We start from the raw sequence: 27,839 nt of genomic DNA, 5'->3' as shown, positions 1-27,839 counted from the left end.
TTTCCCATTGCCCATAGTTCGGCTTCATGAATTGTCCTGCGCATGTGCAATGGCCAAACTTGCGGTGTGAGCTTAGGACCTGAGCGCAGTCGCACTGAGACCAGGCAGCTGGTGATGGCGGCGGCAGCAGCGGTGGCTGCGGCGGGTCCGGGCCCATGAGGCGGCGGCGGCGGCGGGACGAATTTTACCCAGCGCCAGACTTCAGAGACGGGGAAGCTGAGGCCATGGCAGGAGTTTTTGACATCGACCTGGACCAGCCAGAGGACGCAGGCTCTGAGGATGAGCTGGAGGAAGGGGTGAGGCCCGGGGTCGGAGGGCTGGGCTGGGCCGGGCCGGGGCGGGCCGGGCCAGGGGCGGAGGTGACAGGGCCGGGGCGTAGGCTCGGGCCCAAGGGACCGGGCTTGTTCCAGGGCTCTGAACTGGGGCGAGAGGCAGAGCCAGTATCTGGGGTGAGGGCGAAGGCGAGGACTAGAGCGAGAGGAGCGGGAGGGCGGGCAGGCGGCCGAGCAGCGGGCCCAGCTGCGGAGTCGGGCGGCGCGGCAGGACCAATCCTGAGGTGGGGTGGCTGCTGACGGGCGCAGGTGCACGGAGTCCTCAGCCACCCCCTCCCCCCTCCCGACCCCGGGTCTTTAGCGGCAGGGGCGGAGGGTGGCGCGAGTTTCAGGGTGACCCTGGAGCAGCGGGCTGGGAGGCAGCCGCGAAAGAACGGGCAGGGTATTCTTGGCGTCGGAAGTTCAAGCTGCTCCCCAGCCTAGGGTCCCCCGCTCTTTGCACTCGCCCTGGCGACTTGGCGCCTACCGAGCGCTCGCTCAGCTGTTGGGATGACAGCTGAAAAGTTCTTCCGCGGGCTGTGCTTTGCAGAAGCAGATGCCCTGAGAGCGTGACCTGCATCTTGTACATTTTGGGGGTCGGGGTTAAGGTATGATTGTCTAGAAGATGTTTACAAAGCGAACTGTGATTCCCAATTCCACCCCTCCCCACACACATACCCCAAACGAGAGGTTGTGCAGTTTTCTGATGATATTTGGCAGTGGAGGAAAAAAAAATTGATTTGGCTTCCCCCAAATAGTAGCTTTATCTGGAACTTGTTTAAATGATGATTCCAGGGCTACCTTGCTTTATGATAGGAATACTTTCTAGTTTACTTTAAATAGAGCTTGGTTTTTTTTCATCTTTTATGGTTATTTTTGTAATATTTCTTTTTCCAGGTCAGATTGGATTTAAAGATTATTATTTTTAGAGATGTTTTTTAGAGTTGATGAATCTAAAATCACTGATTTCTATGCTAATGAACATCAGTGGTAAGGCATGGTTAAGAACAAGGTCTGATTGCCCAAGCTATTTTATATATTTTAATACTTAAAAAGATCTGTGGTTTCATCTTTGTGAGTACCCCCCCCCCCAAAAAAAAAATCCCTTCAGACCTTAATAGATACACTTTTTTTCCCCCTCCTGCTCTGTGATATCACCCTCTGTTAGGGAACACCTGGGAGGAAACTGAAGAGGTTGCATCCCTTCAGATATTAATATGTATCGTTTTTTGCTTTCTTCTCTAATTTCATCACAGGAGAGGGAGCTCATGAGGAAATGCCTACTGCTACTGCAGATATAAAATGTATCACTCTGAGAGGTTAAGTGACTTGCTGACAGTATGTGTCAGAGCCAGGAGTGGAACCCAGAGCTTGGGAAGCTTCCTTGGCCAATTCTGGCATATAGTTTTGTGAGTTGATATGACCAAAATAATTAATTATTTTGAAGATGAACTTTTCTAAGTTTAAACTTCCTGTAAGAGCATTTGTTTAACAACAACAACAATAATAATGGCTAATGTGTTATATGTGTGTGTTTGAATATACACATATGTACACACATATTATACATACACACATTATTTTAAAGTTTGGAGAACACTTTACATATGTTATCTCATTTTTTATTGGTCTTCTACTCAGTCCTTTTGATCTTGGTAAGATTTGCCTCTTGGAGAACCTAGTATCACCACCACACCCTGATGAAGCATCAGCATGGGTCTTTAGATGTGAGATTTAAAACTATCAGTGAGTTGGATATTGAAAATTATGTTCTGTTTCCCATTTTCCTTAAGGAAAATTTAAACAGAGGATAATAATCTGGGAATTGAGTAATTTAGCTACTCTAGGCTTGTGTTAATGGGATGTTATTTAACTGCCCATTGTCTTCCTCGTCTCCTTAAAACAGCAGTAACATCTGCATATTACCAAGCTGATAAATGTTAGAATTAAAAGATGTCCCCCTGCATACATATAATATTTATACACATATACATACATGCATATTTTACATAAAAGATGTTTACATCAAAGATGCCATATGTGATTATTGGTATATGTTTTCTATATGAAGAACTCTGAATGCCCTAAAGAAAGGAAGTGAAAACAGAAGTGAATAACACTTTTCTTATCATCTTTACCCTCTAAATCTACCACTTCTCCCAACTTCTTTATTTCTCTTGATGGTATCGTGCTTCTAGTTTTGTAACTTGAAAAGTAATCTTTGACTCCCTCCCACCCAAATCCAATTAAGTTTACCTTCATAACATCTCGCCCATCAGTTCTCTTTGCTCACCAACAGCACCCTAGATCAATCCTGAATCATTCCTTTTGTGGACTATTACTATGGTCTCTTAATTGGTCAGTGCTTTTAGTTTCCACTCTCTTCAATCTGTCTTCCACTGAGTTGCTAAAATGCTGTTCTTGAGATCTGACCACATTACTCCTTTACTTTAAAAGCTACTGTTTCCCTGCTGCCTCTTTTTTTTTTTTTTTTAGTGAGGCAATTGGGGTTAAGTGACTTGCCCAAGGTCACACAGCTAGTAAGTGTTAAGTGTCTGAGGCCGGATTTGAACTCAGGTACTCCTAACTCCAGGGCTGGTGCTCCATCCACTTCACCACCTAGCTGCCCCTCCCTGTTGCTTCTTGAAGAGAACTCAATCCCTCCACCAAGCTGTTAAAAAGCCAGTTGGCGCCAAACTGTTTTTCGTACTTACTTCAACAACTGCTTCCCTCCAAGCTACTCACAGTTCCTTGAGCTCTCCTGCTTCTGGGCATTTTCGTGAGTCTGCCACGTGAAAGGAATGCCCTTCACTCCTTAAGGGCTCAGCTCAGATAAAGTTCCTCTCCCTACTTTCTCTTAACCAACCCTACCGTACCCCCAGCTATTAATTCTCTGTCTGTCCTTCCTTGGATTTATAGTCTTCTTGAGGGCAGGGACTGTTTCATTTTAATTTGTACCCTAGCCTGTTTTACTCATAGGCACTAAATAAATGTAATAGATTAAACATGGGGACTGAGTCTGTGATTTCCTTGGTATAGGTGAGGAACTCCCTCTAACAATGCACCTTCATTGCCAATTAATCTTTGTTTGTTTTCGGGGCAATGGGGGTTAAGTGACTTGCCCAGGGTCACACAGCTAGTAAGTGTCAAGTGTCTGAGGCCAGATTTGAACTCAGGTCCTCCTGAATCCAGGGCCAGTGCTTTATCCACTAGACCACCTAGCCGTCCCCGGCAATTAATCTTTAAGAGAATTGCTCAGAGCCTTAAGTGTTGATTTGCTTAGGATCATACAGCCAGTGCATGCCAGAAGTAGAACTCTTGAATTCAGGTCTTGCTGATTTCAAGGCAACATCACAGAGCTTCTTTAAAATAAATGAAATTTCTTCCTATGAAAAATAAATGTCTGAATTGTCATGTCGAATTAAACCTGAGAGGTATTTTAGAGAAGTAAGTAGTCTGGTAGGAAAGGTAGCTTGTTGCAAGATTTTTCAACTCTTAATTCTCTGTTCACATTAGCCTAGTGCTTGGATTTTGATATCATTAAAACTATATAGTATGTTAAATACTATTTGAAACAAAAAGGGGACTTTGACTCCACATTCTTGGTTCTTACATATTCTTTGACATGACATACTTGTATTAGTTGAATTGACAATTTTAAAATTATGGATTCATCATCTTTTTTTTTTTTTTAAGTGAGGCAATTGGGGTTAAGTGTCTGAGGCCAGATTTGAACTCAGGTACTCCTGACTCCAGGGCTGGTGCTCTATCCACTGTGCCACCTAGCCGCCCCCTCATCATCTTTTTTTTTTTTTTTTTTGGCGGGGCAGTGGGGGTTAAGTGACTTGCCCAGGGTCACATAGCTAGTAAGTGTCAAGTGTCTGAGGCCGGATTTGAACTCAGGTACTCCTGAATCCAGGGCCCGTGCTTTATCCACTGCGCCACCTAGCTGCCCCATATCATCTTTTTTTTTTTAAATTTTTTTATTTTTAGTGAGGCAGTTGGGGTTAAGTGACTTGCCCAGGGTCACACAGCTAGTAAGTGTTAATTGTCTGAGGCTGGATTTGAACTCAGGTACTCCTGACTCCAGGGACAGTGCTCTATCCACTGCACCACCTAGCTGCCCCTCCTCATCATCTTTTTTAATGCTAGACTTTTACACTGGGGGCAGCTAGGTGGTGAAGTGGATAGAGTACTAGGCCTGAAGTCAGTTCAATTCTGGCCTCAGACACTAGCTGTGTGACCCTGGGTAAGTCAATTAACCTTCTTTGCCTCAGTTCCTTGTTTGTAAAATGAGCTTGAGAAGCAAATGGCAAACCTCTCCAGTATCTTGGCCAAGAAAACCCCAAATAGGATCACATATAGTTGGACATGACTGAAAAATATAAGACCAGACCGAACAACAGATTTTTAAACTTGATTTTTAAAAGTTCAAATACTAGGAAATTATTTTAATTTCCCTTTAATATCTGTGAAATATGCTTTTTAAAAATTTACTGTTCAAACCAGTATATTCCTCTTGTTGTGGAGAAATACTCAATCAGAAAACTTACTTTGGAATTGTTTGTTGGTGTTGTTGAACTGCATTTTCTAGCATGTGCTAATAGTTTGCAGAGTACAGAAAAGTTAAGCCTATTAACATCACTTATTGCCAATCAGCCAGCAGTTAGTTTGCCTTTAGCATGATGTGGTGGAAAGACCATTAAATCTTTTTTTTTTTTTAAGTGAGGCAATTGGGATTAAGTGACTTGCCCAGGGTCACACAGCTAGTAAGTGTTAAGTGTCTGAGGTCGGATTTGAACTCAGGTACTCCTGACTCCAGGGACGGTGCTCTATCCACTGCGCTACCTAGCTGCCCCAAGACCATTAAATCTAAATCAAGAGATTTCGGTTTCAAGCGAACATGCTCTGCCATTTTAGCCATCTAACTTTAGACAACTCACTGTACCTTTCTGGTCCTTGACTTACTCATCTGAAAACTGAGGGAGTTGGACTTTGGGATCTCTAAGGAACATTTTCCATCCTACATTTTGTTGAAGTGTGATGTATTAATAAATTATTAATTTTATTCTGGCAGTCCTGCATATTTTTGAGGCATCAAATAACCAGCAAGATTATACTTTATGGGATGCCAGTATAACCCCATTTGGAATGGGACAAGCCTTTCTGAGTGTGTGGGTACATAGACATCACCAAATACTTATTCATTAGTTTTTCAATATCTAGAAGACTGAATGAATCTTTCAAAGAGAAACAAATATAATAGACTGAATTTACATATTTGTTAATAATATAGCAATTTAAGATATAAAGTGCTTTGTATATGTTATCTTATTTGATCCTCACAACTCTGTGAAATAGATGCTCTTATTATCCCCATTTTACACATGAGAAAACTGAAGCTGAGGGGTTAAATGAGTTTGTTTTGAGTCACAGTGTCTAAGTCAGGATTTGAACTCAGGTCTTGCTGATCCCAAGTCTAGTATGTGCCATCCTGCTGCCTGAAGTTAAATAAAATTCAGTGCCTGTAAAAAGGAAACCTAATTGAAAACTTTTAATAAAGTCTCAGGACCACCTGAGTTCCAGTCCTGCCTCAGACTCATCCTGTCCGTGTGTCCCTTACTATTCTGCAATTGCCAAGGGAATTTCTTCTTTGGGAAGCACCCTACACTGATGATGAACACATCATGGGTCCAGACAAAAAAGAAGTCCAATGGAATTTTTGGTTAATGGCTGTAATCAGGGACAATAAGTTGAAACTAAGGGGAAGTTTTCTGTCAGAAGACTAAGAGTTTATGGAAAGTATTGGACTTTTCTATTTGCTATAGGAACATAAAACTAGAAAAGACACTAGAAATTAAACAGTTAATATGTGTATATAATGATTTGCGGTTTATAATGTGTTCAGAGCAGTGGTTTTAGACTTGTGTAAGATTCTTTTTGAATAAAAAGTTTAAAATTTCTATGAAACTTGAGAGTTACATAAGTGAAGTAATCTAACCAATCTAGTTTTAAGATCAGTATTTAATTTCTTGAGCCTTTGATTTGAAAATGTAAGAGATTTCTTCAAAGGTGATTTAATTTACTGAATTACTACTATGATCAAGAATTTTCATGCTTGTTGCCTTTCAGTGCACTTTGAAAAGTGGTTAGTGCTCAATAATTGTTTGGTGATGGGATTATTATGTTGGAAATTTTTCTCATTAATTTTTTTTTATTGAATAGAATTTTATTTTCCAAAATATACGTAAAAACAATTTTTAACATCAATTTTTTAAAAATTTGTGTTCCAACTTCTCTTCCTCCTCCATTCTCACCCCCCACCCACTAGAACTCAAGCATTTCAAAATAAGTTGTACATAGTAGTTATGGAAAACTATGGACCGAACTTTAAAATTATACAACAACATGTGTTTAAAAATACTTTCTCAGGTTTCCTATTTAGTTAAACTGACTTTCTTCATTCCCTGGGTAATTCTGACTTAATAACGTTTCATTTAATAAGGGAACTACAGTAAGCTTATTCAAGTGTGAAGAATGATTTAATGGGTGTTATTTTTTATAACAATTTCTGTCATTCTAGAATTGTTTAGCTTTTTAATGATTATATTCAATTTCATTAGGCCTTGTACAGTGTGTATGTGTCCGTTTATTTTTATACACAATGAGAACTTTTGCAAACAAGTCATTCTGCTAAGCCAGCTTGAAACAGTGTATTTTGTATGGTGCTTGGGAGATAAATTTAGGCTTTATAAGAAAGGAAAAGGGAATTCCAATAATACAGCTATGAAAAACACAGGAAAAGTAAGAAATTGTAAATATAATGATGATCACAGTAATACCTCACATTTTCATAGTACTTCAGAATTTACAAGTGTTTTCCTTACAACAATCATGTGAGATTTATAGTACAAGTGTTATTATTCCTATTGGTGTTGCAGCCAAGATTTAAAATTAGGTCTCCTAATTTAAGGTGCAGAGATAGTGCCGCTTACTTTAAAAAAAATAAAAAGAAAGAAAAACCTTACAACATAGAGGTATGGATAAAGACATTCATGTAGACTATAATGCTGATTTAGAAAGTCTTCCTCTGATTTTGAAGCTTCCAGTGTGCTGGGTTACTGATGGATCCTAGGAATTGATGACTAATTTTAAATGTTTCTGTCCCTATATAACAGTAGAAAGTTTCAAGCACATATGCAGCTGCAGGTGGTAACACAGACCCATCTAGCTCAGGAAATGAAACAGCCATAGGGCATATCTTGAGTGGAGAGTTGGCTTTAAAGCTATGGTTCTTTGTTAACTACTTTGTAGTCTTCAATTTAGAACTGAATAAAAGTAACATCAGAGAAGAGCAGAATTATGTTATACCAGCTGCATTACTTCTGAAAGATGGTCAGAGTCTTTTGTCTTAAAAGCAACTATGTCACAATAGGTGATTTACTCATAGTTGTGGAGATTTAAAAGTCTTCAAGAAAGAAAAAATGTGTAAGTAGAGTGTGAGTTTCTTGTATTGCTCCCACTGATATGCCTTTGCTTTACTCAGAAGAGGCCACTCTGAGGAAGACCATAATTCTGGCCTGTTCACACTAGTTTCTTGGTCAAAGTAAGTGGTTAGATAGCATTTGTTTTCCTGGTATTTGATCTTTCAGAAAGAGCTATGACAATATTCTTTGCCTAAATTGGCTGTCCTGCTTTGAAAGCAAGATAAGTATGGTCAATTGACTGCCCTTTATATTCTGTTATCCTGCTTGCTCCTGATTAAGAACTATGATGGATTCACAGTTAGTATTATACCCTTTAAACATGGTTTCAGGTTCATAATCAAGTTGAATATGTTTTAAAAAAAACCTATCAAATTCCTAAATGTCTTTAGGCAATTTTTCATTGCCTGATAGCAGTAATTCTGCTAACAACTATCACCAAGTAATTTTTTTTTAACGAATTATTATCAAGTTTGAAATGGAATATTTAGCCTCAGAACCTTTAGCCATTTGGTCATCTTGCAACAATTTAAAAATTTTGCCCCAACCAGAATAAAAAATAGTGTTAACTACTGTATCTTGAAACGGTTGTGCTTATTTTAGCTTGTGACAGGAGAGTCAGTTTCACATAGGAAAAATAGACAAATTATGTCAATTCAGTATTTTGGGTTTGGAATATAGTGGCTTCAGTTTAAAAAATGCAAAGAATAGGTAGTTTTTTGGACAGGTAGGAAACACAATTTCATACAGTTCCTGAAATAATTTGTTATGAGTTACTGATGAACATTCTCAACAGCTATCAACTGTTTAAAAAAAAAAAAAAGAATCTCCACAATACCACTTTTAGAATTCTGATTGTTTAGTTACTTTTCCCCCAAAAGCATTTTGATGCCCTACAAAAGTTTTTATAAAATACAATGTTCAATTACTAGTAAACTATAGAGAATTTTAGTTCTTTTAAGTGCTTGACCTGAAATTATTTTACAGCCCTGGTGTTGTTTTTTTTTAATTTAATAATTTTATTTCAGGGTCAATTAAGTGAAAGCATGGACCATGGGGGAGTTGGACCATATGAAATGTAAGTTCTAAAAAATTCTACTAATAAGAGTAATAACTTTTATAGGCAATATTAGTTACATGATCCCAATAAGTCTCAGATGTCTAATGATATTTGTAGATTGCTTATTGAATTTAAAAGCTAAATCTGATGATAGTATAGCTGAGTATTGAGACAACTTTTGTACTGTATTATATTATGTTATACTATGTCATAATATTGACTGCTCAGAGTCTGTTGCTAAACATTGTGTCCTTCAAGAATTTTGTTGTTTTAAGTGAACATTTTTGAATATCTTGTGTGTCAGCTTATCAAGTATCTAATTGATGTTGGTAGTACTCCCTTTACACTGACCACAGCCTCCATGGCTTAGTGGATGGTCTTTGAAAGTTCCTGTGCCTGAAAATTCTATCAACTTGGAGTCAGCCTGATGATAATTCTCTCTGACTTAGCCATACTAGTACTCAGATGATAGACACAAAGTCTTTCACCAGCCTTATATGCTTAAATTTTTACAGCCTTAATAGGGAAAAGTTTGAAATTTGTGGCATACCCTTTGAGAACTTAGGGCAGTTCTGGGCAGCTCTAGAGCTCCAAGGCACAGCACTAGATTACTTTAGGGGGTGTTCATCCCATAACTTAATTTTTTAAAGTCATGTCAGTTACAAGGAAAAGTCAGGTACTTTTTGTCATGCATTATCATCATTTTTTATAGCATTGTAATATTCTATTATATTCATATGCCTTAATTTGTTCAGCCATTCTCCAAGCACCCCCTTAGTTTCTAGTACTTTGCTATTACAAAAAGAGCTACCATAAATATTATCTTACATGTGGATCCTTTCCCTCTTTCGTTGTTCTTTTAGGTTGTTGCCTTCATAGTAGTATTGCTGGGCCAAAGGGTATGCACAGTTGAATCATTTGGGGGGCATAGTTCCAAATTGTTTTTGGTTGGATATTTTTAGACAGCTCCCAGGATATTGCTCAAATTTCCAGATGATCATGAAGTCTAAACTTTGTCTTATATAAAATTCAAATGTGAAACTAATTTTTTTCTTTTATATCACATGGTTGATAAATCTTTTTCTACTTGTTTGCTTACATTTTAAAAGTATATTATGCTTACAAAAGAAAATGCAGTTCAGATTGTCATTGTCAGAGTTACCACATATGCTCTATGCTTTCCTCAGAGCATGGATACTAAATTTCCTAATGTGCATTTTTTACTTAAGAGGATTACATTTCTCTTTTTCTTTCTGAGAACATGATGAAGAAAATATAAATTTTTGCCAATTGACTTTTGCTTTTGCTTTTCTCCCCAGTGGCATGGAACATTGTGAAAAATTTGAAATCTCAGAAACTAGTGTGAACAAAGGGCCAGAAAAAATAAGACCAGAATGTTTTGAACTACTTCGAGTACTTGGTAAAGGGGGCTATGGAAAGGTAGGAAATACTTTTTCAAAGTTACCATATCCCAAATAAGAACTGTTTTTTCATTGAAGTGGATAGTTTGGGCTAAACATTGGTCCAAGGGATAGCCTTTTATGTAGAAGAGGTAACACTGTATTTGAGGAGTGACAGAAGATTCTCTTCTATTTACCATTACCTTGCAGGTGCTATCAAAGTAGAAAAATTTTAGATATGTATTCTTGGGTTAAGTAGGTCATCCTCTTTTAAAATGCGTATATATATATATACATATATATATATATACATGTCCTTGGGAAAGAACATTATTCTAAATGGCTATCTGATGCTAATTGAGTCTGGGCTCTAGTAGAAAATAAGTGCCAGGAGCAGTAGGAATGAGTATAGAGTAGTGGTACTAGAGATAAATTTTGCCTATTTCAAATAGCTAGGATTGTTTCTTTTATCAGATCCTTGCAAATTTGGTTGGAGTAAACATGCTGTATGTATGTCAGAAAGCAAGAGTTGGACAGTGATGTATCTTGGAAGTATGTCACTTTTCAATATGGTGTAGTATGTAATTAATTTTTATAGATTCTTCTTTTTTTTTTTTTTATTTTTTTTGGGGTGGGGCAGTGAGGGTTAAGTGACTTGCCCAGGGTCACACAGCTAGGACGTGTCAAGTGTCTGAGGCCGGATTTGAACTCAGGTCCTCCTGAATCCAGGGCTGGTGTTTTATCCACTGCGCCACCTAGCTACCCCCTTTATAGATTATTCTTAGGATTGAGGGCAATAAGTGAACACTAAAACTAAAATATCCTGAACACTCAAACTTTGAATACCTGATTACTTTAGCTATTATTTGAAAATTATTTAACCATAGTTTTTATGGAAGACCAGCCTCAGAGTCAGGAAGACTTAGGTTCAAGTCCTACTTGCCTCTGACACATATCCTAGGAAAGTCACTTAACCTCTTAGCGTTTTAGGCATTTCTCTATAAGTTGCAGAGAAGGTGCTAACTTGCATTGGTAAAAAGGAGTTTCCTCACCTGGGAGTTTCCTGTATCAATGATATCATAGGCTATGTTCCTATCACTATCCTTACCTGTTATAGTAGGGCATAAAATAACAGTCCTCAAGTTCTATATACTTCCACATTGCTGAATTATGAAGCAAAAACAGTGAAACACTAATCATTCCTGGAATGAATTTCAGAAACGTTAGCCGGCTTTTTAGTTTTGTATAAATCTCTTTTTTTTGTTGTTTTTTTGGGTTTTTTTGGTGGGGCAATGGGGGTTAAGTGACTTGCCCAGAGTCACACAGCTAGTAAGTGTCAAGTGTCTGAGGCTGGATTTGAACTCAAGATTCTCCTGAATCCAGGGCCGGTGCTTTATCCACTGCGCTACCTAGCTGCCCCCATAAATCTCTCTTTGAGCTTTGCCTATAATTTGTTCTAAGCAAATTTTTGGATTTTCTATAGTAAAGATCTGTGTATTTGAAACCCCAGTGGACAGTTTTTCCCACCAGATGGCAACAGATCGAAACAGGAAAACTGCCAAGTGCTATGTCCAAAACAAGTAATCAGTCCTCAATATGGACAGTGTTTTCAGGTGATCGGTTGCACATAGTATTTTCCAAGATGTCCTAAAAGTCTACGCTCTGTATTTACAATATACTCATACCCTGAATCATTCCTTTTTTATGATTAGGCAATATGAAAGTTTGACTTGAAGCTCTACCTATCACCAGTTTAACTTATGGTTATTCATAATTATCTTGTTATGTTTAACTTTTGTTACCTAGGTTTTCCAAGTACGAAAAGTAACAGGAGCAAATACTGGGAAAATATTTGCCATGAAGGTGCTTAAAAAGGTGATTACTCTTTCTTTTCCATATAACCTTTTTTCCTACCTTTATCAGCTTCTTTGGTTGAGTGTGCTTTGAGAGAATGTGGTGATGGTGAGGGCTGCCCCAAAGAAGCAGGCTGATTATTTGGTTTATTAAGGTATTTATGGCATCTTGACCCATAGCTTTTTCAACAACTTCAACATTGAGTGCCTGTTAGGCACAGTGTTTGGATCTGAAAATGCAAAGATAAAAATAACAGTACTTATCTTAAAGAAGCTTTTAAATGTGTCATTCAATCTTTCCATCTGCCCGTTGGCAGTGGAGTAGGGAATAAAACATATACAAGAATAAGCAGAATGCAAGGTATTGAGTGAGGTGGGCAAAGGAGAGATCCAGAGTATTTAGGATTATGTGAGGAAGGAAAGATCATTTGAACATTTTCAGCAGGGTTGGGAGGAAGGGATTGGGAAGGAGACAAACAGAAGAATGTGGGAGAAGAAACAACTAGTTTAATCTTTGAAGGAAAATGAGGATTTTGGAGAAGGGAGTACATTCCAGCCATGGGAGATAGCCTTTGTGAAAGTGGAGTTCAGGAGTGGACATGTCAAGTTTGAGAAGCAGCTAGTAGTTCCAGTTTGGTTATAATGCAGAACATCTGAAGAGGAATCATGTTAAATAAGATTGGAAAGGTAGGGACTACTTCATGTATATGGATGGGGGCCCTTTGTGGGTCTCCAACAAGGCTATGAGCAATCACTAAGGTAGAACATATCAAAAAGGGCCTTTGTCTCTTCTCAAGTTGAATGTTTTTATCAGTACACATGTGGGCTTTTCGGTTGGCTAGCTGGGGCTTGCCAGTTCCTCTCTTTAAGGCAGTATATAAGTACCTCACTGGGTTGAAAGTTAAAAAACAGATTCTAAGCTTACTGTTGGTTTAAGATCTTATATAAGGTTTCTGAACCTTAATTTCTGTCAGTAAAATAGGGCTAGTACTTTCCATCTGACCTTTCCTTTGTAACCTTTTGACAATTAGCAAACTTATCAAACATATTGAATTTTTAAATAGAACTGAAAAATTATTTGTCCAGGAAATGTCTCAGTAGGAGTTCTGGCTTTGGTACTTGAATCACCATTTTAGAATTAGAGGCTTCTAAACAAATATTGATCAAAATTATACCCTGAACTAGATGTGTTTTTTGTCATTTCTGAGGGCCATGCTAAGAAATTTTGGAGGTAGGCTAGGTTACAGACTCAATAACTATTTGCAATCATAGAACTGAGGTTGGGGATGACAAAAAAATGCACTGGGTGGAAACAAGATGTCAGTACCAATAGCAAGTCATCTTCACCATGTCAGTTTGGGCAGCCTATGCAAAAGTGTGGGTCACCAACCCCAGAGTTCGGCCGTCTTCACAAATTAACTGCCCTGGCCATACCATGTTTGGGGAATGGTAAAAAAAATTGTCCATTCTATCAGTATTTGCAGATTTCAATACTGTTAAAAAAAAAGTGCAGAATAGATTGTCCATTAAGTGTGTATAAATGCTTACACTTTTTTGTTCTATATTCTTTTAGGCTATGATAGTGAGAAATGCAAAAGATACAGCTCATACAAAAGCAGAACGAAATATCCTTGAGGAAGTCAAACATCCCTTCATTGTGGACTTAATTTATGCCTTTCAGACCGGTGGAAAACTCTACCTCATCCTGGAGTATCTCAGTGGTCAGTATTACTTTGAGTTATATTTAAAGGAAAATTTAAAGGCTAAATGAATCTCACCTTTAAACTTTTTATCTTAAATGTTCTTCTGATTTCATGTTAATCACTTACACAGTGGGGTAATAATAAAAATTTAACCTTATTTATGTACTGAGACTTGGGATACTTTGATACAAATAAAACAGTTAATCTTTTATACTCTCGAATTTTTAGACAATATTGAAACATTGGTAGAAATGAATATGACAGTATATTTGTATTTGGATCTGTCAGCAAGCATTTGTGCAGCACCTGTGAGGCTGCAGTATGTTGTGATGGATAGAGAAAGCTGGCTTTGGAGGCAGGAGGTTCCTTATCCTTGCCTCAGCTCTGTGACCCAAGGCAGGGCCTGTGACCTCTTAGTTCCCTGAGCCACCCCCTGAGTCTTGCTGTCTGCATTGGTGGCTGGAGTTTCCTCTTCAGAATTGCTTCATACTAGTGAAAGCACAATTCCAGGGTTATTTTTTGTTTTTTTTGTTTTTTTTTTTTTTGCGGGGCAATGGGGGTTAAGTGACTTGCCCAGGGTCACACAGCTAGTAAGTGTCAAGTGTTTGAGGCCGCATTTGAACTCAGGTACTCCTGAATCCAGGGCCGGTGCTCTATCCACTGCGCCACCTAGCTGCCCCGACAATTCCAGTTTTAAAAAAGAAAATGGGCAGGTGCTGGAGATACTGATACAAAATGAAACAGCCCTATCCTTCAGGAGTTTACATTGTATCAGGAGAGACAACATATAGGCGCACACATAAATATATACCAAAGAGATACAAGGTAATTTGCTGAGGAAGTTCCAGCGGCTAGAGGAAACACAAAGGGCATAGGTGTTTGAGTTGATCCTTGAAAGGAACTAGGGATTCCAAGAAAAATCAGGTGAGGAAATAGAACATTGTAGGCATGAAGGATGGCCTGGGCAAAGACCCAGAGACAGGTGATAGAATACCTTGTCTGAAGGCCAGCAAGAAGATCAGTTTGGCTAGAATGGGGAGCATAGTAAGGTCAATAAGGTAATGTATGATAAGACAGAAAAGAAGCCAATGGTGAAGGGCTTTAAATACTAAACAGAGGATTTTATATTTGCTAATAGAGGTAATAGAGACCTTCTAGCATTTGAGTGACATAGTCATACCTGTGCTTTAGGTATATCATTTTGGCAGCTTTGAAGGATGGATTGTAAAGAGGGAGGAAGGGGGTGTGTGACTAGGGACAACGAGACAAATTAGGAAACAGTTGGAATAGTTTAGGCAAGAGGATTCAGGAGGACCTGAGTTCAAATGTGTTTTCAGACACTTGACCCTTACTAGCTGTGTGACCCTGGGCAAGTCAATTGCCTCACCCCCCCCCCCCCCAAAAAAAAAAAAGAGATGACGAGGCCTGAACTTGGATGTTTGACCATAGGAGGAGAAAGAATGGACTTTGAATTGTTAAGACTTGATAAATGACTGTTAGGGAGGGTATGAAGTTAAAGATGGAATCCAAGGTAATGAACCTTCTGGATGCCCAGTGGGAAGCAGAAGTAAAAAAAAAAAAATTCAGAAGAACAGTGGGTTTGAAGAAGGAGGAAGAGGCAAAAAACTATTTATTCAATTTTGAATATGTCTAGAATAGCCTTGGAGTATACCCAAAGTCAAGAGGTGGTCTATGGATAATGATCTAGCAAGGGAGATAGAGAGAGGAGTGTTAAGAGGAAGACAGAGAGAGAATAGTATCATTAAACCTCAGAGAGGAGAAAGTATCTAGGAGGTGGAGCATGGATGATAGTGACTTAGGTAGGCTTCAGAGAAATCTAGAAGAATAAGGGTGGTGAAAAGGGCATTAGATATTTGTCAATTGAGAGATAATTGCTGGGCAGCTAGGTGGCACAGTGGATAGAGCACTGGCCCTGGATTCAGGAGGACCTGAGTTCAAATGTGGCCTCAGACACTTGACACTTACTAGCTGTGTGACCCTGGGCAAGTCATTTAACCCCAATTGCCCTGTCCCCCCCCCCAAAAAAAAAGATAAAGAGAAATCCAGAAAGGAAAAAAAAGGACTCTAGAGAGATAATTGCTTAAAAAGAAAGAAAGAAAGAAAAAGTCAAGAGGGCAGCTAGGTGGTGCAGTGGATAAAGCACCGGCCCTTCATTCAGCAAGACCTGATTTCAAATCCGGCCTCAGACACTTGACACTTACTAGCTGTGTGACCCTGGGCAAGTCACTTAATCCTCACTGCCCCGCCCCAAAAAGAAAAAAAGAAAGAGAGATGATTGCTAACTTTGAAGAGAGTGGTTTCAGTGGAATGATGAGGTTGTTGAGAAGTGACATAAAATGAATGATTTAAGTATAAGACAACCTTGTGCCTGCTGTTTGCTATGGAGCATTTACTTTCAAGTCCCATCCTTTCCTAGGCAAAAAATTTGTGTGCCCTTTTCCATACATTTGTTTATTTACTTTCTGCAGAGTCCTCTCCAGGTTTCCTTCAGGCCTAGCTGTGGGTTGTTTTTTGTGGGAGTTTATTTATTTATTTTTTAAAATATGAACCCAGAGGATGTGGGTACTTAGTAATTGCTATGACTAGTTTGGTAATTGTATACTAGCACATCTCCTCTACTAGATAAATTCTACTGAGGCTTAAATCAAGGTTTTACTCCATCTAAAATCTTCACAAATATATAATTTATAAATATAAAACCTAGGATTTCAAATCAGATATTCTCTATATTATCACATAAACAAGAATACTGAGTTTAAAAAGAGAGGCCAGAAATGGAGATTACTTCTAATGTTCTTTTCATCCTTCCACAGGAGGAGAATTATTTATGCAGTTAGAAAGAGAGGGAATATTTATGGAAGATACAGCTTGGTAAGTGCCATTTTGGTGGCTTTGTAATTTTAGATAATTCATAAAATTAAAAAATAGGATCCCATTCTTCTTATGGACAGCTTAATGTGCAACGGTTCTTCACAAAAGAATTCTTCACTAGCAACTCTGAGACTGACATTGCTTTTGAAGATCTCACTATTCCTTTACCTGCACCGCACACCCTGGGTAGAGGGTTTCTCATGCCTGTACTCCATTCTTGCTGGGGCTTTCTTTATTTGATCTGGTGAGCCACCAGCCTCATTCCTGGGTGAGTGTGTACACACACACACACACACACACACACACACGCACACGCACGCACACGCGCACCCATGCGAGTGTGTGTGTGTGTGATTGTTTATCCTGTATATTAACAAAACAAGAAACAAAACTTAAATGTATAACCCTTGTTACCAAACTGCATTCCATTATTTAATTTCAGGCTTACTCTAACAGAAGCTGCATTTAAGAGCCTCAGGGATGAAATTACATAAGGCAACTCTCCGAGTCCTAATGGAGTCTGTTGGTGGTCTTGGGGTCTTCCAAGATCTACCCTGCAGGATTAACAGCATTGTGGTGCAGCCAGTCCTGCAGTGCCTTGTGCTTTTCCAATCCAGAGAGGGTTGACTCAGCCCTTTATTCTATGGAGGTAGATGAATTTGAATATTAGCCAGTGTACAGGTTGTGGGCTGGCTCCAAATGGACCTTGATTTAGTAAATGTGCACGGGATGAGCAGGAGAGAGCAGGGGAAAAGAGCTTCTTTGGAATTAGGACATTTGATTTGTGATGAACAAAATTCCTTATGGGATTTTAGGTATAAATGGGAAATTTGCTTTCAACTGAATGTTTATTCTAAGCAGAACAAAATGACCAGTGAGAGAGATGTTGGATAGCTTGAGGCTTTTTTGAAATTTTACTGGTATCCTAAAGCAAATTAAACATTTGATAGTTTTACTGTTACACTCTTTAGCAAAAACAAAAAAAAACCCCAACAACCAAAAAACCTAGGCTATTTTTGTATCTTCCTTAATCATTTACTCTCCTGTATGTCTCATGTTTCTTTTAAAGAATTGTTGTTTCATACTTAACTGTTTTCAGAATATGGGTTGATTTTGGGCTGTTTAGTATTTTTAATTATGTCGAATCACTTTTGTTCCAGCTTTTACTTGGCAGAAATCTCCATGGCTTTGGGGCATTTACATCAAAAAGGGATCATCTACAGAGACCTGAAGCCGGAAAATATCATGCTTAATCACCAAGGTGGAGAAAACAGTAAACAATTCTATAGTAAATAATCATCTTAAAATTCTCTCCATAGGCCACAACGATTTTTAAAGTCCCCACATTCATTCCATGAAAATTCTACTTTCCAAATTTCAAAGCACCATGATACTTGCTGGTGTTTTAACTGTTTGGTTGATGACAAGGAGAGAGTTCAACATTCCTAGTCAGGGCAGTGATTTCTTTTAATAACACTTATTTCCCTTACCTTTATTTCATCTCTCCATTACAGGAAGGTTCTTAATACATAACAGTATTGTGAGTAGGGAACCAGAAATCAAGTCCAAAGGCTATTTTTTTTTTCTTTCAAATTAGAACAGAGTTCTAGTTTAAAAGAAAAGCCCTACATAAATTGGGGCATACTTGACGAATTGAAAGGAGCTTTAATAAGTACTGATAGTTTTTCTTTCTACCATGAATTGTTTGATTGATTTCTACCATGAATTGTTGGTTGGAACAGAAATTTGAATCAAACAGAAAATTCATTATTACAGCTCTTACTTCTCAGGTTTCCTACTCTTTTGCTTGCCAGAGTCAAGATGTGGATAGCCATGTGCTGTTGCAGATGGCTCTCAGAATGACCAGTCCAACCTTTACCTGAACAAGAATCTCCCCTATACAACATACCTGACCAATGAGGCTTTCTTATATATTACATTTTCCTGTATGTTCATTAAATCCATACTTGCTAACCCTTATATTTTGGACTATGTTCGATTTAAAAAAAAAAATCACTTCAGAAAATACCATAGGTGAATCAGAATTCAATTTTTAATCATTAGTCACAAACACCTTTGTTCATATCTAGAACCACAATTCTGTTGTCACCCCAATTTCTGGTAATGTCTGTGTTTTTAAAAGTGTCCTTCCTTTTCTCCATTTCATGTGCAGGATTGTTGTTTTTTAAGTTTCAGCTTTATGAATAGTCCCTCCAGAACTATGTTATTGAAGAGAAACTCTAGGATGAATACACTAGATTGAGTTTTTACACAGGATTGGGGGATGGGAGGAGAAGGGAGGGATGGGAAACCAAATATGTAGTTGCAATTATTAGGTTCCTATGGAAACTGAGTATTCTGAATTATCCATAACTCATATGTTGTTAGCTGAATAGGAAATGCAGTAAAATTACTCCTTGGATACTAAGGCCAGTATTATAATTAAAGGAGGAACCATGTGCCTTCCTATAAAGACATTTGCTTCTCAAATACTTGAAATGTTCTGTGGATTTCTTTATCAGATGGGCATGGGATCTGTTGCCTATTTGTATTTCAGTTCCTGTTTATTTTGTGTGTGTGTGTGTGTGTGTGTGTCTGTATTTAATCCATGGTTCTGAATTCTGAGGCAAATGACAAGATTACAGTAACCAGTTAGGTTAATCTCCCTTTGATGTTAATCCGCACATCTTGTTGATAAGGTATGCCATTTCTCTTACTTTGAGTATAAGGTAAATTTACACACAGAAATCAGGAGGCCTAATACTGCCAGTCATGTCTAAGGAATAGGAAGGCAGCTAGAATAGCTGAGGGATTGCTAATGATTTAAGTAAAGGAAAGCCTGAGGTGAAAGTGCCCTTTAGTGTGAGATATGTTTTTCAGGGTTTGAGTGTCTTTCAGCACTCCATAGCAGTTTCATTTATCTCCACTGATGAGCAGATGACATGATAAACTAAATCTGTTTGTTGCCTATATGTAAAGCATTTATAAGCTTTTAAGTCACAGTTCTTTGTCATTCAGCTGTAAGTTATTTGTATGTTACTGCATTTCTGTGAAAAAGAGGCTGGAAATCTGCATCAATCTTTATATATAAACTAGATCCCTAGACCCATAACCAATTAACAAGAAGTATCTTCAACCTAGAATGATACCTTCAATGGATGATAATGTACTCTAGGTGAGTTCATAATGGGAGCCATGCATGGATATCCACTCCTTCCTGACCTATTCTTTCCTGATTCCACCTTGGTTAACAGAGAGTCTGCTTGCCTATCTCATATTTTGACATTCTAATTTTATAAGTATATGTAATATTGAGTTAAATTCCTAATAGCTGCTTTTTATTGGATGCTTAAAAATAGTTTGGGTAAGAAAAAGTTAAACATTGGAGTCATCTAAACAGATCATTTCTGTGTGATGCATTTATTTTCTCTTTTACACATACTTACAGTTCTCAGAATAACCCTGCTATCATCTTTCATTTCAGGTCATGTGAAATTGACGGACTTTGGACTATGCAAAGAATCCATTCATGATGGAACAGTTACACACACGTTCTGTGGAACAATAGAATACATGTGAGCTGCATGTTGAATGCAATATAACTCTGGTCTGGGGGTAATAGCTAAATTTCTCCTGCTTTAAGTAATAGCTCACAGTGTTTACTTAGTGTAACTATTTCAAATACAGTTTTAAAAAAAAATGCTAATTTAACTTGAAGGATGTACTATTAAGTGTTTTTAGGTGCATATTTTTTTCATCATAGGGCTCCTGAAATCTTGATGAGAAGTGGCCATAATCGTGCTGTGGACTGGTGGAGTTTGGGGGCATTAATGTATGACATGCTGACTGGAGCAGTAGGTGCACAGTTAAAGACTGCATGCTTTTCACCTCATGGCGGGTAGTTGTTGAATCATAGTGATGGATGTTCTTTGGAGAGCAAGCATACTGCTTAGATAGAAGTTACTAATGTAGTGTGGTTTTAAGCTGTTTTCAAAGCAAGTCCCCAGAGAGTTATTAGAAGTAAACTTTGTACTTGTAGAGAGCCCTTTATACTTTTTAAAGCTCTTTTATCTCTGTTTCCTCATTTGATTCTTAGAAAAACCCTGTGAAACATACAGGGACAGATGATGAAACAGGCTAAGAGCATAAGTGATTTGTCCAAAACTGCTTAGCAAGTTAATGACAGAACCTGGGCTAAGAATCTAAATCTGCTTAGTCTAGTGACTTTATGGTATACCATGGCATCTTTAAAATCTACATATATTTAGCATTCAGCTTATTTCTCAGCGTGAAAACTCTTGTTTTCATGTATAGGATAGTATAATTAATTAAATTGGAGGGGCGGCTAGGTGGCGAAGTGGATAAAGCACCAGCCCTGGATTCAGGAGTACCTGAGTTCAAATGCGGCCTCAGACACTTGACACTTACTAGCTGTGTGACCCTGGGCAAGTCACTTAACCCCCATTGCCGCACAAAAACAAACCAAAAAAAAAAAATTAACTAATTGGAAACATAAGTTTGTGAAACTACTTTTTAAAATCCCTTGTAAGGACTTTTTTGTTTTTTGTTTTTTACCCTGACCTCTTCCTTTCAGCCCCCATTTACTGGGGAGAACAGAAAGAAGACAATTGACAAAATCCTCAAATGTAAACTTAATTTGCCTCCCTACCTCACACAAGAAGCCAGAGATCTGCTTAAAAAGGTAGGTTTTCTTCAAATATAAACATACATGTACATTTTTACAAACAAGCATGAAGACAAAACATCTGTTGTTGGCTTCAGACAAACGAATAGGATTAAACTAATCCATTTTAACTGGTGTGAAATAGGTATTTTGAGAAATGAAATGGTTATGGAGATTGGACTAATAGCTATGCTTTTCTTGAAGGTAAAATCTAGATGTTATTTGATCAAAAACTTGTTTTTCTTTTTTCCTATAATATCTAGGAGAAATAACTATAAAGTAGATACTATACTATAATTTTAATAACTTTGAACAAGTGTTCCTAAGCGTTATCTGTTTTAAATCATCTTTTTTTTCCCCCCTCAAAGCTGCTAAAAAGAAATGCTGCTTCGCGTCTTGGAGCTGGTCCTGGGGATGCTGGAGAAGTTCAGGTAAGAACGGGCACATTGGATTCTCAGTGGCTCTTGTGAGAAAGATGCTTTTTTATTTTAAAGTGAGTGATGTAGAAATGTTGACCTTACTTGGAAGGCTAAATCATATAGTAAGTTGTAAGTTTTATTGGACCTGTGTAGGCTGTTTCCAGTCAGTTATTTCTCTTGTTTTTCTTAGGCTCATCCTTTCTTCAGACACATTAACTGGGAAGAACTTCTGGCTCGGAAGGTGGAGCCCCCCTTTAAGCCGCTTTTGGTATGTCACATATAAAAACACTTGGAGAATCCACCCCCCACTTTTGTTGAGAAGAATGATGCATTTCCAAAACCTAAGAAATTCTCTCAGTTCCTAGGTATCATGCTGTTGACTCTAAACAGACCTGTCTTATTCTTTCCTCACTCTGGAAATGTTATTTTGTAAGATCTTTTAAAGAAGTAGTGCTAGTAGTGAATGCTTTCTGTATATAAGATGAATGTTGCTTAGAAACTTGTGGTGACCAATTCAGGATATCGAACATTCTTACCTTGTTTTTCAAAGTCTTTTCCCCCAAACAAGTAATGAACAAGTGAATTAGCATGCATCAGAGTTTTTGCTGTTATGTTTTTTTTTCCCTTTATTATAGAAATTGGGTGGATATCAAAAGTAGAGTACTGATTGGCTTATTTTAAATGAATCATATTGGATTTTCTACCCACAAGGAAATTTTGTGAAGCTACTGCTGTATAACCTGCTTTTTGAAAAAAGTTAATTTTTGTAATAGCCAGCTCCTATTAAGAATCTAGTCATGGCTGTTTAGTATACTTGGGAGTGATAAGGTGGTAGGGCTAAATCAACTCACTCAAAGCAGACTGAATTTTTATTACTTGTGAAGTTTAAAGGCAGATGAAGATGGATAGAATAATGTGTGCTAGTCCTTGTTCTGCCACAAATTTCTCGTGTGACTTTGATGAGTCACTTGAATCTTGGCTTCCTCATCTGTCAAATGACAGACTTGGACGAATGTGGGTTGAGACCCCATATGGGGTCACGTAACTGAATGTGGGGGTCACGAAAGATTTGGCAACAGTAAAAGGTTATGTATACCTATTTTATATACCTATATACCCTGAGGTCACATAAAAATTTCTCTGGTGAAAGGGGATGTTGAGTGGAAAAAGTTTAAGAAGCCCTAGGCTAGATGACCTCAAATGACTTCTAGTTCTACTGGTCTTTGATCTGTATAATTGACTATCCCAGTGGTAACAGCTTTTCAGATTTAGCATCAGTTTATGCCAATAATAATATAAGTTATGATTCCTAGAATTAATCATAATTAGATCTAGCTTGGTCTTTCTCATGAGCTCCACCTACAAGCTGGACATCTCAAATGGGTTATCATGTGGATCTCTCAAACTCAACATATACAAAACTACCCATTGTTTTGTTTCCCCAAACCTTTAGTATTACTTTGGAGGATACCACCATGATCTCTGTCATCCAAGCCTACCTTGGTATCATCTTCTATTCTTCTCACATTCACTTCACATATCCAATCTGTTGCCTTTCTCTACTCATAGCCACCCCTCTAATTCAGCCCTCATCACCTCTTACCTGGACTATTGCAAAAGCTTCTTAGTCACCCTTCCCTAAGTCTTCCCCCACACTAATCTATCCTCCCCTTGCTCATGAAAATGATGTCCCTAAAGAACAGATCTAGGGGGCAGCTAGATGGCGCAGTGGTTAAAGCACCGACCCTGGACTCAGGAGTACCTGAGTTCAAATCCGGCCTCAGACACTTGACACTTACTAGCTGTGTGACCGTGGGCAAGTCACTTAACCCCCATTGCCTAAAAAAAAAAAAAAAAAAAAAAAAGAACAGATCTAGAAATGTTAGCTCCTTACTTAATAAACTCCAGTGGCTCCTTCTATCTCCAGGATCCAATGTAAATCCTCTGTTTTTTAAAAACCCTTCACTCCCTAGCCCCTTCCTAACTTTCTTCTTTTCTTTCACTTTAATGCCCTTCACATACTTCCCTTTCACTAGCAACACTGGTCTTCTTGCTGTTCCTTGAACACTACACTCCTATCTCCCTATTCCATGCCTTTTTTACTGGTTATCCTTCATGCCTGTAATGTTCTACCTCCTCACCTTTGCCTTCTGATTTTCCTGGCTTTTTCAAGACAGCTCAAATCCCATCTTCTGCAGGAGGCTTTTTCTGGTGCTGGCTCCCCACTCCACCTCCTTTGCCCTTCCCCCACACCCACCTCCCTTGTTTCTTGGGGGGGTGTCTGTGTGTGTGTGTGTGTCTTATTAGTAATGTTTAACAGTTTATGGCCTCTTTCAACCCCATTGTTTAACAAGTGCCTTGGTACTCAGGAAATGATTTAATGAATGCTTGTTGACTGACTTTCATAAATTTAGATGACTCTCATCTGGTTTTTAAGAGCTTCAGCCAGAATGTCAGTGGGGTTAAATAATTCATTTCAGTAAACTTGTTGAGCACCTGCCATGTGTAAACCACTATGCTTAGGTCTTGGGTATACAAAGATAGAAAAACAAAACAGTCCTTTGTCTTCAAGGAGAGTACATTCTGTTGGAATATATCATACAGGGTTCTAAAAAGTGTCAACCATATAATAGATCTTAATCTGCAGTTTTTTTAAAGCATGTTTAAAATTTTTAAAGCATATTTAAAACATATTGTGGGTTTTTATTCTTCGGTGAAATATGTGTGCTTCCATGTTCAGCATCAAATGTCTGTTGAGAAGTCAGCAAGTCCAGGATTTTATTAAAGCCATAAAGCGATGGGGTCTAATTTATAAGCCTTCACAGGTGGATACAAAATCTTTTAATATGCTATATAGCCTATTTACCATTTTGTTTTTGTAAAGCAATCTGAAGAGGATGTGAGCCAGTTTGATTCAAAGTTTACACGTCAGACACCTGTTGACAGCCCAGATGACTCAACTCTCAGTGAAAGTGCCAACCAGGTCTTTCTGGTAAGATAGGATTTTCATGCATCTCTGGGACATGCAAAGATAAGAGAGTTGTCCTTCAGTAAGAAAAATCAATTTGGGGTGGGTTTTCTTGCTTCCAGCTCATGTCAGGCATTTGAGAGATTCTTTTTAGAAATTTTCCTCATAATAGTGCATTTGAACCCTGAAAAGTGGGCCTTAATCCAATACCATAGCACATGTGGAGAGTTTAGAAACCATTGCAGCAGCATACTTCCATGGCTAGCCTTTCGACTTGCTTCTGTCTGGAGAGTGAAGATGATTTACGGCTTGGGGGCGGAGTAGGGAATCCTATTTTGTAGCTTCCCATCTGTGGGTTGAGGGTAGAGGATGGTGATCTTTAAAGAAAGGGAACTATTAAAACCTCCTATACATGCCACTTTAATAACAGAAACAGACTGCAGTTGTATCCTTTATTTGCTAGAGAATTTTGACATTTTTGAAGATCTCAAATAACATTTCTTAATTTAACATTTTAATTATATTTCTCTGTTATCTGGGCACGGAGGGGTTGGGCGGGGGTTTGGGGGTGGGGGTGGGGTGTGAGGGGTAGGTGTGGTAAAAACCATGAGCTAGGAATGTTTTTTACAAATTAGTTCCAGGTCTGATGTAGTGCTGAGCTCTCTGAATTTTACCAAAAAGTGTAGTTGAATAAAAGGGTGCCTTTTAGGAAATGAAAATAAGGGGGAAAAAGTGCTTCATTTGCTTCTCAGAAATTGGTTTAGTAAAAGTATCTTTCCCTTCAGTGGAGGACAGTGTTTCAACTAGAGTAGTACTAGGGTAGGGTAGAGAGCATCTGGAAGTATCTTATTTAAGGATGGAAGAAATCAAAAGTGGTAAGAGTAAATTTCACACAGGTTATATTAGTCTGGCTGAGATCTTTATTTCCTCTCCAATAGTAAATTTTTAAATTACTGAATTCAGTCCATCTCAATGGAAATTTATTATTGTATTGCCTAACTCGTTATCATTACACTTTTTTTTTCTTGTACTTGATATATTAATGGACCAAATCTTTTAAAGTTTGTTATTGCCCTTGGACCTTTGTGCCTAAAGTGTTCCTCTTACTTATCCAGAGGTCAGCCTTCGAGCAATCTCAAGCCTCTGGGACACAGCCCCAAACCTGGAAGTATGAGGAAAAAGGCCTTTGAGCTCCAGAAGTAGTGGTCGCAAAGCACTTCCACTAAAAACGTCATGTACTTTGTCTTACTATTAGTAAGGCCTTATGATATTTAACACATAATTCTCAACCAGCTTGATTATCTGGTTTCCCAGCCTACAGCAGATTAGAAGCAGCAATTTAGAAGTGGGATGGAGGTGGGGCTGTTAACTTGCTGTCTCAGTGTGCCTGCCCTGAGAAGTGACAGTCTGAACAGTGAGGTAAGAGACAGAAAAACTAAAAAGAAGACACAGAACTCTGTATTATTATGTACTACAACAATAACTGTTCATAGTGATGACCTGAAGTCATCAAGAAAAAGCTAAATTTGTGTTTGTCCTTGATTTTAAAAAGGCAGGCAGGTGTACAAACCAACAAATTTTAGAAAGATTTCCATTTAAATTATTTTTTGTTTTGGCACTTGGATGGGTAAGTTTCACTTAAATCTAGAAAACTTCATTTATGGTGAAAACTTCATTTTCCTGTGATGCCAGATGATAGCAGATGCATGTGTTGTGATTCCAGGGCTTACAAGTCAGGACATTATCGATGTCTGACTTGCCCATGAGAAATTGTTCAATGTACTGGTTTAATATAAAAACAAAAAAACTAAAAAAAAAACCTTTTGAGTGGAAACATGAATATCTTTATGCTGTAGAGTACATGTTTGCTTTTCTTGCCTTTTGAGGTGACACAGGGTTTTTGTTTTCTGGAAATAATAAAAACCTGATAAGGTTTCAGTAGAAACCTGTTTTCCTGAGGCATGTGTTTAGGAGAGGTCTGGGAGGAGGTTGGCAAGTATGAATATATGATGTGGAAAGGGTGGGAGATCATGTAGATAGACTGGTGATTTGATTACATTTTTTGTTTCGTATGTCAGTTAAATAATAAGTTTCTTAATCTGCATGTACTGTGCATGTTGTCACAGGACTATTGCTATGTTTTTCAGGGTTTTACATATGTGGCTCATCTGGTACTTGAAAGTGTGAAAGAAAAATTTCATTTGAACCAAAAATCCGATCACCTCGAAGATTCATTGGCAGCCCTCGGACACCTGTCAGGTATTTGCCAGTATAGTAACAATATTCTGGCTTGTTTCTCCAATAGAAGTGGATGGGCTTTCACAATCTCCATTTTAATATTAGCTGACAAGTATAGTGCTTTAAAGTTTGCAAACTTCTCATTTTCTGCTCTGGTCCTGTCACTTAGTTGATTTAGTGAAGCATTTTCTGTTCCTCATATTGCAAATGTTTGGTAGAAGATAGTGGTACTATTTGCCCTTGCTGCATAAAAGCCACTTTTACTATATAGTGTATCAAAAGGAATGGCTTTAGTCTCATTTTCCACATGTGGTGCTAATACATAAAACAATGAAATGAAGGTCCTTGAGTACCACCTCATTTATTTTAATGTAAATTAATTATTTAGGATTGGTGTTACCCTTGAGACAGCTACTAAGTACTATTTCTACCTTGTCTTAAAGCCCAGTCAAATTTTCTCCTGGGGATTTCTGGGAAGAGGGTCTTCAGCCAGTGACAGCAACTACTCAGACACCTGAGGATTATCCCATGGAGACGAGTGGAATAGAACAAATGGATGTGACGGTGAGTGGAGAGGCATCAGCACCACTTCCAATTCGACAGCCTAACTCTGGGCCATACAAAAACAAAGCTTTCCTATGATTTCCAAACGGCCAGAACACTTGCGTATGAATCTATGACATCAACATTTTCAACAAATTTCAGGCAAAAAAACAATGGGACGTGAACATCCTATAAAGCTGAAATACATGAGGGCTCAAAGGGTGACACCCTCAGAAGGGCCAGTGTCATATTGCACAGGACAGTTTGGAAAGAGGAAAAACAAA

At 38.3% G+C, this 27,839-nt stretch overlaps 1 protein-coding gene across 1 annotated transcript; it reads left to right on the top strand.

The window, feature by feature from the left end:
• Nucleotides 1–29: 29 nt before the first annotated feature.
• On the top strand, nucleotides 30–27,839 carry RPS6KB1 (ribosomal protein S6 kinase B1). Its single transcript, XM_044005068.1, is given in 17 exon segments — nucleotides 30–296; nucleotides 8,824–8,873; nucleotides 10,175–10,295; nucleotides 12,062–12,130; nucleotides 13,682–13,829; nucleotides 16,646–16,703; nucleotides 17,864–17,964; nucleotides 20,188–20,278; nucleotides 20,467–20,557; nucleotides 21,298–21,405; nucleotides 21,756–21,818; nucleotides 21,997–22,074; nucleotides 24,691–24,798; nucleotides 26,922–26,970; nucleotides 26,973–27,033; nucleotides 27,456–27,631; nucleotides 27,634–27,839. Coding segments are annotated over 17 exon segments (1,572 nt in total). The 5' UTR covers nucleotides 30–155; the 3' UTR covers nucleotides 27,693–27,839.

Source organism: Dromiciops gliroides, chromosome 4 (assembly GCF_019393635.1).
Source record: "Dromiciops gliroides isolate mDroGli1 chromosome 4, mDroGli1.pri, whole genome shotgun sequence".
Lineage (NCBI taxonomy): Eukaryota > Metazoa > Chordata > Mammalia > Microbiotheria > Microbiotheriidae > Dromiciops > Dromiciops gliroides.
Note: the sequence above shows the minus strand (reverse complement) of the source record. Positions and strands in the feature narration are given on the sequence as shown.